The following is a 15196-nucleotide window of genomic DNA, read 5'->3' as shown; positions in this document are numbered from 1 at the left end:
GAGGCCTGACATAACCTAAAAAAGCCACCCTTGTGAGGGAGCCAAGTACTTAACACAGGCTGTCCCAAAAGACAATTAACTTGCCTAGTGCCATATTATTTCCATCTAGACAGCAGACTGTGTTTGTTGTTGAGTGAAGATGGAGCACAGCCAGACGGTCAGCCCAGAGTATTTATTTATATACTTATGCCAGGAGAAGAGGGAACAAGGGCAGTTCTTGGTGCAAAGGATGCTGGAGCCTGTTCACACAGCTGAATCAGGGCAGATGCTGCAGAAACTGAATTGCCATCTTTCTTTGCCAGTTTAATTTTCCTGGTGTGCCACACCTGCAAGGTGGGTATGAATAACGCACAACCCTTGTGAGGAGCATAGGCACAATTCTGCAGTTCAGTTCATGTAACGAATGGATAATTTGACTGAAGTCATAAAAGTGGGGATTTTTATTCTTCTCTAAAATAAAGGCTGCAACACTACGTAGCTTCACACAGCAACAAAGTTGACCCAATTTGGAATCCCACAACAGCAGGCACACCCACTGCCCAGTCCCCAAGTACACCTCAGGGCACTCATACCTTCTTTCGCTTCTTTGCTTTTGGAGTGCTCCCTGGTGTTTCCTCAGGCTGACTTAGAAAACACTCTGTAGGCTGCAAAACACATTTTAAAAAGAAGTAAAAAAGAAAGTTTCAGTATTAGATATCTAATCACCTGGGGAAAATAAAACATCACCACAGGGAGGCAAGAGAAAACACAGGAATGCTAGGCAAGGGAAAAAAACAAAACCAAACCTTCCTACCTGTAGAAAGGTTCAATTTCTTACAACGCCCTATATCTGGAGTAATTCTGGAATTGAGATTTATGTTATTGTAACCAAGAGAAGAATAAAAGAACAGAACGCTGAAACACACAGGTTGTAGACATGCTTCCAGAAGATGGTGAAAAGCAGCTTTGATAAATTAAAAAAAAAGGAAAACATGAAGAAAATATTTCAACAACCATATACTTTTAATCTCTATTACTGTGCATGATCATTTTTCTAAATTTTTCCAGTACCACCTTAAAACAACCAGCCTCGTGCGAGCTTTCAGATGGTGCAAGATACCATGGAACTGAGTGACAATAAATGGAAAATATCAATGCTCTGAATTTCCTTTGACATTTGCAAAGCAAAATTTAGGAAAACGTGTTTCAAATTTGTTCTGCTCCATTCTTTCTTTGCCTCCTCATAACAGACAGGGTCAAATATGCATAAGAAAAATACATGTTGCATTTCAGAATAATCTTCATCCAGCACATGTTGCAATTATTAACCCACTTTTGTGCCTGAGCAAGCAGGCTGAAGTGATCCATTTGTAAGAGTCCCTGCTCACATAAGCCAAGGTTAGGATTTGTCTGAAAGACAAACCAGAAGGAATAAGGCACAGATTTATAAGCACAGCAATTCTCTTTCCTTCTGAGGGATGTCCACTTTCTGGTAACACAAATGAGTCTGTATTATAAAAACTTTTTAACTTAATAGGTGATTTGCCAAAGTGCAAGGGGAAAATGAACTTCAAGAAAGAAATCCTTGATACCAGGATGCATTTGGCTGGAAAAATCTGCTTCTGTAAGAAATAGTGAAGACGACTCATCACAAGAAACATTAGAAAAACTCAGAGTCCAGTAGTGCTCCCTGGGGTGGGCCTGGAGGAAGAGAATGAACAGAAAAGAGTCTGATCAAAAGCCAGAGAAGCTGCTCCTTCATTCCCTTTTTAGGGCACCTACAGCAGGGACAGAGAAAAATTAATAAGAGGTTCAGAACAGCTGAGCCCCTCTGAGTGCTTCCTGTGCTGCTGTCACAGCAGGAGGGCCCTTCATAATCACTTGTTCTACATGAGCCTGGCCAGCATGTCTGTGCCTCTCCAAACCCACTTTCCTATCTTCCCCGCTTCCCCTGATAACTCCGATATAGCAACAAGGAAACCACCATGCTCCTTGCAAACAAATGACCTATTGATTGCTCCTGTTTACTGTGCTGTGTGATACAGGGTCATGCACTTGCTGAAGCAGTAGTTATGTATAAAAGCAGCTCTGAAACTGTCTGAGGCTTGAAATGATACTGAGGAATTACCACAGCTGATGTGGCTGTGGGGACTAAACAGGGCCAGCGAAGCTCTTGACAGGGCTGGAATATAACACAGCCTGGATCAATAAGAACTTGTGACAGGGATGGTATCTTGCCATAACAAGTAAAGATTTGTCCCCACTGTTTTGTCAGGAATAATCAAAGAACTAACTGCAAGCACAAACTCACTTCATTTAGAAAAAGTGTTTCAGGATTAATGTTTCATTATATATATATATATATATATATATATATATATATATATATATATATGTATGTATATGTATGTATCTGTCCTGTCTCAGATTCTAGTGGTTATAAGAAGAACACCATACATTTCTTTGTTCCTAGCCCTGCTGTTAGCATTCCCAGACATTGAGACTGAAGCACAGCTACCTTCTGCCTTAAGTTCCTGATCTATCCTTACATATTCCAGCTGTCCACAGACACTTGAAGACGACTTGCCAGGTGTTACTATCATAAATTCCACGTTTGACATTAGATTTTATGCAGAGAACAAGCCTTTGGATTGATTTAGTCATGAGATACTATCAAGAAACCAAAAAGCTAAAAAATGGGCCAACCTGAATCTCTTTCTTCCCATAGAATATGATGGATCCTTATCCTAGCTAACATCATCACTATTTATGACCCTTTCAGTATAAAGAAAAAAGCCTTGTTCACTTTGAGCCCACTTCTTCCTTCACGTGCTGTATGAACTGTTTTATATAAATCTCCAACTCCATGCACGCTCCCAACCTGTATATATGTAAAGAAGGAAAAAAAAATAACAGAGCTGAAAAATAATTTCTATGAGAAACAAAATTTTCTGACTGGAAGCCTTTCATTCAAATGCTTAAAAGTGTCATGGACTGGTTTCTTCTCTGATGACAGTGTATAGCCCTATCTTTCAACTGCAACTGAAGCACACAGCAGGCTTGCTTCCTCAGAAAATCATGTTAGGACTCAAAAATCCCTTCTTCACAGCAACATATATAGGTATTTAGGCATGGCATGCTGTTAGCAAGTCCTATTCAGACATTAGAGAAAAATAAACTTCACGGTGGTGAATGGCTGTAAATCTACGTGTCTTTGATGATCTGTAGTCTAAAATATTTAAGTATCTGATCTAACTGAACTTCTGACCCTTAACCAAATATTAGCTGCCTACCTACTCATGCAATAGTTGTTTGCATGGCACCCTTAGGAAAATGTCATTTACATGCTTTTCTTATGCAAGACACAAAGCAGACAACCTGCTGGTTTTTGACATGGCTCCCCTGTGCTCTGTGTTTTTATGCTATTTTTATATGGAAGTTCTTAAAATGCAGAAAACAGGAAATTTATGCTGAGACCACTGATTTATGAACTAAAATGTCATAAATTCCTTGTTTGTTAATCATAGACAGAACATAAAATATTTCCTGTATTATATTTCTAACACAACTTTTTTCTTAAGAAGTTGCCAAGTTACTGGAAATTCAAATGTAAAGTGAAAACATTCTTGCATGTGTGTGAAAGTTTACATTCTAGGTCAGCCATGTACTCTGACTTTTGGAGCCTGTGACAAAGTAAACACATCAATGCTCCATTCAGATTGGAGACAAATTATTCATCTCATTGCAATTCTGTGGACAGTCTGCAGACTGGAAACATAAATGTTCATAATTCTGTTTGGTTGTCTCCTGACTGGCTTTAACATGCCAAGACCACTGCAGAATAGCTTCCAGCCTGTGAGTAAGGCAGAAATGAGTGAGTAGGATAGACTGTTAGAAGAACTGAAACTACGAACTACTAGTTTCCTTTAGAGAAAGCTTGTAAACCCAAACTTTGCAAGAGTTTTGCTCTAAAAGATATGCAACAACACAGGCAACTGAGCTCCCAAAAATTCATTGCCTCCAGTTTTATTGTTAAACATCAGCTTAGCATGTTCCAAAATACAGACCAATGTTCTTTATATTACCGAAAGAGTTGCGGCAGGAGGCCGATTGCAGCTGAGCAGACCCAGTCCTCCTCAGCAGGGTAATTTGTGTCAGAGATCCTTTCTAATGTTCTCACAGAATGGGCAAAGTAACTCCTCCAAAAAAAAAACATCTTAACTTTGTTCTAAATACATAAGTGAATGTAGTTGCGATTTAAAAAAAAAAAAAAACAAAAAGTTCCATAGGCATCCTCACTGAGTTGAATTCCTTGCATTTGATGTTCAGATAAGGCATATACAAAGGCTTTCTCCTATATTACTTAGTTTTCTCCTTCCTGATCAAAATGTGGAATCAGTTGAGACATTTGACTCATTTCACCTTTGGTCTCTTTGGAAAGACACCAAAACATAATAAGTACTACTATATTGCTTACACTTCTCTGTTACTAAACAAAGAACAGAGTTACAAAGGATTTTCATTTGGGCTATTGGCTAGGCATCATACAGTGAATTTACTACTGATCTAGGGTCTAAATTAATATCCATACCCTCAAGGAGAGACAGTCTCCAATGTCATTTTACCAACTTGACAGCCATTCAGTCTATACCATTCGATGATACACGGAAGGCATAAGAAATTAACTTTCAAACAAGAGACTCCTTGAAATAAGCTGAGGTCTAGATAATTCTGTCCTGCTAAAGCGATGCTGACTGAGAAAGACCTTGCTGCCATTTCCTGGATATACTCTGTGTAAAGCAAAACAACATTTAAGACACAGCTTTGAGGACTTTCTGTGTGCAGGGAAAGGGAAAAGATAAGGGAGAAGGACATAGTAGCACTACTCAGGCATTTATCAGTAGGCATTCTCTTAGCTGGAGACAATCATGGCATCAAACAAAAGCTATTAACAAAATGCACTTGGAGACCACTTACAAATAATGCAAAAATAATTTTAAAAATATATAAAAATCCTATCACATGATCAGATAAGGCAAAAAGTGAAGAAAATCATCCTTTTATAGTGAATCAGTGGGGATTACATTTCACTTGCAATATCATCTCTATGGTCTATACAACTGCTAAACTTACATACCTGTTTTCTTTTCTTTGTCACGGCAGGTTTGGAATCAGGACCTTTATATGTTGCTGTCTCATCACTTGGTTTTTCAATTGCTTCATCATCCGAAGCATCTAAGGAGAGAAAAAAAAAAAAATGGAGCTTTCATTTATGTTTTTCACTCATCTTCTATTTTTGCATTCAAAAATAGGACTAAGATCTTCAACTGCAATATTTTCAAAATCATATAACCTTAAGATTAGCAGTAAGTACAGCTGGAATGGAAAATTTTATCATTTTAGAAAACTAGTATTTGAAATTTATTTTAGGAGAAGTTCCAGTTTTTGCTTCCTCTTTAAAATGCTTAATCTTGCAGGATATATTTCTGTATCCTTCTAGCATGTTGTATAATCAGTGCCATCTGCAGCTACCATCACAGGTAGAAAATGTGTAATCTATCCATAAACCTATGTGAAATAAACCCGCAGTGAACACTGGAAGAAGATGTTTTCTGAAGAGCTCCAGGACCTCAAACTCCATGACATCTCTCTGCGTTATTCCTGAACAAGTTAAATATGATCTTTGATCTATAGCTCTGTACTTATGTAGTTACAGCTCCATGGGCTGTTGGATCACTGAGAAGAATACATAATTCCAGTTAAATGTGCTGATATTCCTTTTGGAGTAAGTCATCACCTTCTACTTGCAGATGGAGGAAGAAAAAAACACCTCTCACCAATACACATACACAAATAACACAGAAAACACCCCAACTTCCATCTAGAAATTCAGAATGCCTGACACAATTATCTGCAAGAGGAAGAATTCTAAGATCTGCATAATCTCCTACTGTTTAAAAAAATATATGAACATTTTCTGTAAGCACATTTTAAGGTAAAGGCACCATTCCCACAGTTTAAGCAAAATGTCCACAACTATAAGAGAAATTCTTATGTTCTGAACAAAAACTATTGAAATTAAAATGTCTCCACTCATACTCTTATTCACCTGTTTTATCTACAGAGTACTTTGGGGAAGAAAACTGTACACACGGACACATCATCTGTTTAACTGAATAATTAGAATTCTTTATCTGGAATATTTCAACTTTTCCTTCCCCTTTGCTGGATTTAGTGATTCTTCAGACTACCCATATGCTGAAGTTGGAAGCTGCCAATTCAAAGATAAAGTTATTTATTTTGAATAGGAACAGTAAAATTCCATAAGCATCACACAAAGCATGGAAGATCTGACTACCAATTATTATATAACGTCTGTGCAATCACTAGCAGTAAGCAGAATAAAGAGAAGGCCAGAGGACATGAGTGACATAAAATCAACAATGGCCATAGCTTCTAAAATCCATAGAGGTAACAAACTCTGTATATAAATCTGCCCAGAAAATGGTATCTTGCAACTGCCATTCCTTATCACACTTTGAAAAGCTTGAGTCACAGTCAGCATCCTAAAATGGAGTTACGATAGCTTTTAAGAGTTTTCAAAAGCTTGAGAACTTAAAGCTAGCAATCAGAGAAAATCAGTGAATATTTTAGCAGGTTGGGTGCCATTTATCATGAGATCTCATTTGATATAGATTAGATTCTTGGCAAACTGCAATAGATTTAGAAAGACAGTGGCATTAGAGAAAAAAAAATTGTAAACAGTCTATGACCACAAAAGTATAAGATCCCACGTGAGGCAAGTTGCTGATGGCAGAGGAATAGCAGGGATATCCCTCACGTTAGCCCCTGCCATAGGCTAGCTGTAACATCAAGGTGTCCCTTACGTAGCTGCAAAGTCCTGTCCTCTGAGGGAAGGAATGGAGTCAGATTGACTGAATTACTGAGCTGCCATTTAGATCATGAGCAAGAAGACTGATTGCCTCTCCGCAGTAGTACTATGGCCACTTCTGCTGAAACACGGCTGTTTCTGTTCCAAGAGTGTCCAGCAGACATCAGCTGAAGGAATAAGATTTTCTGAGAAAGTTTATTAGCTACTAGAATTCAAAAGGAGAAAGCATTCCAAAGCCTACTCCTATTTTTTATTTTTTTTAATTCAATTTTATCAATGGTGACATGGGTTTACTTCAATATAAATTATTATAAATGTATTGTTAATACACTCCACCAATGTATCTAATCCTGCACACAGGGCAGCGGGTGAAGATACAAATTTGAAGATTTCTTTCTTATGGTAGAGCTCAAATATCTGTGGCTCCGGACTGGGATTTTACTTTCTCTCCTTCCAAGGAGCCTGATGCTCCTCTATCACATATCTCTCTGCACACCACCACCTTCTTCCCCATGGTCATCCCCTTCCAAAGTCTCTGAGCACGTGAATCTTTTGTCACTACGGAGTCTCAGGTATTCATCAGGAAAAGCTCAAAAATTGTATCATCCTTCATACTCTTGAAAGTTCAAAACGCGCCTTGGTCACTTAGTGTTATTGCTCTGCTTGATCAAGGACTTGTTTCCTTCTATGTCACCCTCTTCCCAGCAAATTGCTTATGCTGTATTTTGGTAGAGCAGCTTCTGGGTGTGAGAATCCATTGGAGACTTTCATATAATATAATTTCATATAATTCATCTGTCTCTTCTAACATGACTTGAAGAGATGCTTGAGAGATGTCACCTTTTATACATACCAGCTCTGCAGTCTTGAAGTCCTGGCTGCGCTCCATCCAAACAGGCTGTATATAGACCATTAAAATGAAGAACACCCAGGAGATCAGAACTAGTCCCCCTCTTTGTCCTTGCTCATCCCTACTTGAGCCTCCAACACCATTTCTAAGTCTATCCATCCGTGTCTCATTGAACTGAATTGCTGAGACAGCTCCTTCTTAACCTATTCACTCCACATTGGAAATAAATGAGAGCAGCATTAAACAACTAATGGAAAAATGTCTGGGATCTTTAGGCATTCCTTTTTAAAACCCACTTGGCATGTTCTGAAAGGCAAACAGGGGCAGCCTAAGTTTTAAATAACCTCTTCTCTTTCTCATAACTAAAAGATACACCGCTGATAATAGCAATCTAAAACTGGACAAATGGTTTCCATGATATGAAATAGCCTGACAAACAATGTGCCACCTGTTCACTGCCCATCTGAGTTACGGGCTGCACTTCATGATGCAACGCCCTCCTCCACTATCAGCTGGGAAAAAAAAAAAAAAAAAAGGAATCCAATGCCCAGCCCCAAACTCATCAAACATCTGTAAAAAGTGTTCCAGTTTGTGCATCTTTCTGCAGAATCGGATTATTTTACATCATACAAGCAGTATTTTTTTGTCCGTTTCATTAACAGTCACTCACATCTCAGCTGAGGTGGGAGCTTGCTTTAAGCTGTGATAGTCTGTGACACTGCGTCAACTCCTGTATGACAGGACGGTTTCATTCTAGACATTCAAGTCCCACAGGCCAGACCCTGCCATTCTTGCTCAAGTTAAGCAGTGCATCTCCCTATGCAGATAGTTACCTTGAACTCAGTGAGGTTATCCACAAAATAAATCATAACTCAATGTGAATAAAAGTAGAGGCATCCAGCTCACAGATTTCAAACATCCCCACATCAGCAGTGCTGCTTGCCCAGCTCTGAGGTGTGAAGCTACCCAGGAGACTCTTCTACGTCCAAAAAGAAGAGGACAAATCCTTCCTTAATAAACAGTTGACACAAAGGCAGAAGCTAATTGATTAATGCAATATTGACTTTCATCTCTCTTGTGCAGATGAGCGGGCAGGCACTCCTGGAACACACTGCTGAAGGGGCAATGCTACTCAGCACAACAATCTCTTGCATCTGCTTTCCTGTAATGGGCAGACACTATGGAACCACAAGGTCACCAAAGCCTAAATGATTGTGTAATGCTCTTGATATAAATAAAAAGGTGAAGTGCTCTGGAATTTGTGTTTCTCTCCCATGCTATCCATCAGCACTGTGGCACACACTAACAGGCTTCCTAGTCATTAGGTAGTTATATTTCATTTTGCTTTGAACCATGCTGAGATGGAAAATACATTTACACTTAACACCCTGTGCCATGAATAGACTTTCTCACTTATGATAATGATCACAGTATTTTAAATTGATTCAGTCAGTGTAAGAATTTTTAACTTACAAATTCAATATACATACCTACATCTCAGTGCATCAGTAGGTATACTGAATGTATACATATACATGCATTAATGCAGAAGCATGTAGATGAATGTATATACATACATAAAGAAGCACTCAGACCTTTTGATAATTTAATAGGTTCCCTTTAAATATCCACTTTATTAACAATTACCTCCACAAAGAATGCATATTTGCTTTGTCCTTTATTCCACTATTTTAAAAGCAGATGAAGCTTTAATGATACGGGAGGTAACAATACAAGCTTTTATGTGAATGCACTTTTGTTCATACTAGCTAGCACATACAGTTGGTGCTTGCAGTTGTATCTCGTCACTATTGACACTTTCAACTTCCACAGTGCCATTCTGCTAGTATGAAGTGGTGAATACAGGAGTTACAGTGACCACAAATATAAATAGCTCAGTCTTTTAAGGACTGAGCCTAACTCACTGGGAAAAAAAAATATTATTTTGCTTATGTAAGCGAAGACACCTGAGAGAATACTTTCTATTAGTTTGGGATATTTCTTTTTTTCAAACCTGGAAGCTCAGTGAGATCTGACATTTCTTTGGCATTCAGAAGACCTCCAGCGAAACAAGGCACTATAAGAAAAGTTCATTTCTTTTAGTTAAACTTATCTCTACCCTAGAATTTGGAGGGAAACTGCATCCACGAGGGAGACTCCTTCAATTTTCATTTGAAGTATCTGGCACTGTCCACAGACAGAGATGAATTCTGGGCTAAAAGAGCCCACAGGTCTGAACTGCTACAGAAATTCCTGCATTCTCTCTTTTACTCCCACCAGTGTTATGTATCAATACTAATCCAGAATTGCATATAGGAAAACAAAGCTTGTATATAATTTATTTTTACAAACTTCATTCCTCCCCCTTTTTCCACCCTTGACTTCCTTCCTCCCCTGACTGCTCTAAAATTGCCTTATACCTAAAACTAAACTTTAAATAGGACCCATGTTTTCAATTTTTAAAAAACATCAAGGATGTTGCAGAAATAGATTTTGTATTTGCTATTCTCTCTTTCTAGTTTCAAACATATTGCAGGAAAACGTGTCCTTGACATTACTCTGTCACTGAGCATGGTTCATTCAATTTGGGCATGCTATGATGGAATAATTTCAGGCTGCTTTGCAGGTTATGTTTTTATCTATTGGTCACTTAATCTGGGGAAAAAGCACTTCTTGGGCTTCCAGCTTTAAAGCCAGCAGATTGAAAAATATTTGATTCTAAGTAAAATGCCAAGTGTGTTGGGCAGAAGTCTTTTTATTTTATTTTAAACTGTCATTTTAGATTCCTTTTCTTTGCAAGTAATAATGGAATGGGCAGACAGAAAGTTCTGGGAAAACAGCACAATTGAAATCAGACATTTTCATATTTGTGTCATTTAAAATTGGACCAAATTTGCAGTGAATCAGATTAATTAATCTTAATGTCAATGCATTTGCCTGAATTTTTCTTGCCCCTAAAGTTTTGTTGATCACCAAGGCTGGCCTGAAAGCAACAATGAAAATATCTAAACAAATCCTTCCAGCATCATCATCACACAAGGCAGAAGGAACACAAAGCTCAGTGTCATGACCCCAGTCATCACTCCCACCAACACGCGAAGAAACAGATGAAGTCTTTCAATGAAACAGGACAGGGAGTTGGTTAAATAAGAAAAAGGGTTTGACAGTTCAAATATTTTGAAGTATTCCAAGCACAGCTTCTTCTTTGACAAAAGGAGGGAGATAGGGAGATGGTTATCAAGCCGATTAGTTAAAAAGCAATGAAGTTCATGTGCAGGTGACTAGCAGTTAGGTCATTTTGGCTCTCATTTTGACTCCCATTTTGACAGCTTTTACTGCCCACTGCAAAAGAGAACAAAGTTATCTCAGCCCAACATGGAGGCAATCTCCAAGATAACCAGACGTGATGTCATTACCCCAAAGCAGCCCCTATCCCCCCAAGGTCTAAGCACTGTTTTCCTCTTCTGTCTGAATGAACTCCTTCTCCAGAACAGTCTTGATACAGCACAACAGTAAGACCTCACATCTGTGAGCATACCTTGAAATGCAGATTTGACCTGCCCGAGGTACTTTAAAAAGAAGTGTATTTTACAGTGCATTTGTGAAGCACACACAAAGGCACACAGTATGCAACAGAGCAGGAAGAGACATGGTCCTACAGAAGACTGAAAAGGACTTCAGTAGGCCTGTGTCAAGGAAGAACTTTCTGCAAACTGTCTGCAAGACCAGCATGTATCATGTTAAAAGTACTGGCAATAGTTGGTACTACAAAGACAACATGTTAACATGTGTAAACACCATCCCTAGTCAGTTGAGAGATCTACCACAGATAAACTGCAGGAGAGGACATTCAGCTGGGGCTCCTCTTTCTCACACTGAAAGAGGAGAAGTTAAGGGAGTCATTTAGCATACAAATGAAATCACCTGTCAGACTGTGCCAAGAAAAGTCTCCCACAGCTCATTTCTCCCTTTACCTAGTTTTTAACAATTTTAATATTCAAAACTGGTACCACAAAAAGAGTGTTTCTGACTTACTGACTAGCAGTGAGCCAAAATGCAAAATGGAGGGCATGCCTGGAGTCAAGGTCAGAGGAAATCCTGTTGCATACAAGTGAGTACAGAAGAAGAATCTACCTCACATAAGGTTAAGCTTAGCTTGCAATACAGCTATAACCCAGCCTATTCATAATTTGACCTTCTCATTATCACATATTGCCTTATAAGACAGAAACACGTTCAAAAAACAGAAAGAGACTGGTCAAGTATAAAAGTTGTAGGTCACACTTAGTCTGTGTCTTAGTCTCATACTTCCACAAGATGTGAGCTGAATGTGACATCCCACCCCTGTCTCACATGACAAAAAATGTCACCACTGAGGTAAGGAGGGAGGACTTGACGTTCATTTTCAGTCACTGTGGCTTTCAAACCCATGGTAGATGAAGGGCAAACACTAAGATTTCACATTTTAGGAAAATGACAGACTGACTGTTTGCCATCCAACCTAATTTCTTCACGACTGGCCTGTCAAACAAGCACCCGGAGCCTGAAGATACAGAAACACATCAGCACAGAGTGCACATCACTTCTGCTGTCTGCTCAAGTACTCCAAAGTCAATGACACTAAGAGCGAAGGCTCAGATAGCACATAAGTCACTGCAGCCTCTTCATTACTCTTACTTCTGTTCTTTCAAAAACTATCCTTCTGACAAGCTCTTTAAAATTCCATTTCAGCCTAAAAGCATGTTCTTTGAGAGATAAGGAAACTGGAGATGATTTTGTTTGGCTTGTTTAGAAGTAGTATGGGTTTGGGATGTTTAAAATATTACGGGATGAATGTTATGAAACAATTAAATACTTAACCTTGTAAAAAGGGCTTCTCCTCTTGACAGATGCCAGGCCTTGTATACCTTACAGGCACTTTAGAAACAAGTTAAAGGATGCCAGCAATGCTGTGCAATAGTAACAGAATATTCTAACTCTGAAAATTTGGGCAATAGGGAAAAAAAATAAATACATCAGAATACAGTTGACCAAATTGTACATTGTGGTCCACACATCTTACATTATAAAACATCCCATAGGATTTTTGAACAACTACAGATGCCTAGGAATTCGGGTTTAGTCATTAAAAAAAAAATCAATTGACAAGTATTCATTACAGAAAGTATGACTGTATGAAGGAGAATCCCAAAAATCTGGTTTGAAGTAGCTGTCAATCCTAACTGGCATATGAGGAAATATATGTAAAAGCCATTCTAAAAAAAAGCCACAACTTCTCCAACAAAAAACCAACCACTATCCTTCATTAGTTATAATCTTTTCTCCTATAGATGTTTCTGTTAATCGAAAGGAAATAGGTAAATTGGGAGCAAACCTTGCAGACAAAACTTGGGAGAAATCCATAAAACTATTTCATTGGTGGGTGCTGGCATAGATCAGGCCATGATTAAGTTTTGTCCAGGAATGTAGTACAGCCCAGATGTGATGTCTCCCTTAGCACTGCGAGAGACTCATATTTCCTACTGTCTTCTCACTGTCTTGGGAAGCAGCTGTGGCTTCACAGCTGTAGTTCTTGTTGTGAAGGCAACACACGGAGTCTGGCTGACTGTGGACTGGAAGCTGATAGATCATGATAAAATTACATATCAAAACTTGCCAAAAACAGTAGGCTTCCATAAAAAATAGACAGCACATGTTTTAAAAACTTAACAGCGCATATTACATTATTTTTCATAGATACGCATCGATATTTTACTGACCACTGATATTATTGGCTCATGCTAAAAGCCTTTTTGACTCGTGCATGTTTTGCAGATGTATAATCCTATGGTATAAGGCTATCACAGACCTGACATCTTCCCAGGTTTTCTCTGAACATTAAAAACTGCATGCACATATGTAACGTAGCATACACTTAGCTATGCGTCACTACCAAGAAATACATCTCATTAAAGAACAGTACTGCAAACAAGCTTTTATCTCAACCCTCCTTGATGACTCAATACAAAATGTGAAAGAAGGCATTTTGAGTTATTCAGACTTCTGCAACCTTTCTATATTAGAGGTCTTCATGTACATAGCAACACCAAGTCCATTTGAAAGAGCAACACGTTAACTCATATAAAATTAAACTTCAGGTTAAGAACAAAATTCCCTGAACAGAGTTCAAGTGGCAAACTCACTGGATTATAGACCATCTGTTGAGATACAAGGTCCAGTGGCTATATATCTAAGCCTCTTATTCTCCTGCTTCCTCCTTTGCATATCCTAAACATTTCTCAGCCACTTGGTCTCAGACACTGCATTTTGCACCACCCTTTCAAGTTACCCTAGCATCTCTAATTTATATAATACTGGAATATACATTTGTGGATTTAAATAACATTTTCCCAAAAATCTCACTACAGCAGCAAGTGAGAGAAAACATCTTCTATTAGACAGAAACCTTTTATATATGAATGAAGATTAATGGAATATAAAAGAGAAATACTATCCACTTTGCTGAATTAACATTTTTCAAAGGAGGAAAAGCGACAGGCATTCATCTATGTCAGTATTCTCTATTCAAGACTAGAAATTACAATGCAATCTCTCATCTGTAAAAGTCTTTTGTGAACTGGCATGCAGCACACGTGTCCAAATGGTCAAATAAAGCACATCACAACTCGATCAGTTGCAACTGCCATAAAAATAGAGCTCATACCTATATTCATGTGCTGCAAGCAGATGGCTGATTGCTTTTCTGTCCTCTCACACTGCAGTCCTGTTCCTTTAGATTCTCTCTTTGTAGAGAGTGACATGCTGTGAGGTCAGTTTTCTGACAAGGTCATCTGCCTTCAGTGCATGAAGAGAACTACACGGAAAGTGGGATGGGCTATATTTAGAGTTTGGTCCAACTCCGTGCCAAGGTCCCCCCGCTGTCTCTCCCATGCAGCACTGTCTCAGGTTTATTCCTGTAGCCTCAGCCCACGGAATAAACGAAGGGAGAAAAACCATTCTGAGCTACTACTTACCGGAGCTGGGTTTTGGCAATTCAGTAGAACAAGTGGATCAGGAGCTCAGATATAATTCCTTGAATCCCTTGCTTCCTTATTATTTAAAGTCTTTTTTTTTTTTTTTTTTTTTTTAATTTATTCAAGTGGATTTTCCCTTTTCAAGTGAATAAGCAGAGGGAACTGCCTGGGATACATCAGAAATAAGCCTCCTGAGCTGAGGTAAGCTTGCTTTATTTTTGTGCTGTCACTGTAATTAGAAAACAACTGAGGATGACTTGGACCAAATACGCTTTCTCTGCTAGACTAGTTCTGTGTGTCAACATTAACATTTGGGGGGAGGAAGGGGATAACAAACATCTCAATTTCATATCACCATTTTTCATTATCTCTGTGTAAAGGAAATTAGAAAATAAGAGGATATCAGCATGTGCAATAGAAGATATAGTATGATTTCACCCATTTCATTTAAAAAGTACGTAG

The 15196-nt window shown here is 38.5% G+C and overlaps 1 protein-coding gene across 2 annotated transcripts in view; it reads right to left on the bottom strand.

The window, feature by feature from the left end:
- Positions 1–15196, bottom strand: part of CMSS1 (cms1 ribosomal small subunit homolog) — a gene marked incomplete at both ends in the record, with an annotated part of 228109 nt that overhangs the window by 13606 nt on the left and 199307 nt on the right. Inside the window, 3 exons of one of the 2 annotated variants that reach the window (XM_079546700.1) lie at positions 573–644; positions 5117–5214; positions 14425–14521. In XM_079546700.1, coding sequence (XP_079402826.1) covers positions 573–644; positions 5117–5214; positions 14425–14521 — 267 coding nt within the window. Of the gene's footprint in view, positions 1–572; positions 645–5116; positions 5215–14424; positions 14522–15196 lie in introns of those variants that run through there. The other variant, XM_079546699.1, reaches the window with a different exon arrangement.

The sequence above is a fragment of the Tetrao urogallus genome (assembly GCF_951394365.1).
Source record: "Tetrao urogallus genome assembly, chromosome: 1".
Taxonomy (NCBI): domain Eukaryota; kingdom Metazoa; phylum Chordata; class Aves; order Galliformes; family Phasianidae; genus Tetrao; species Tetrao urogallus.
The sequence above is the reverse complement of the archived record's forward strand: the minus strand, read 5'-3'. Positions and strand labels throughout refer to the sequence as shown.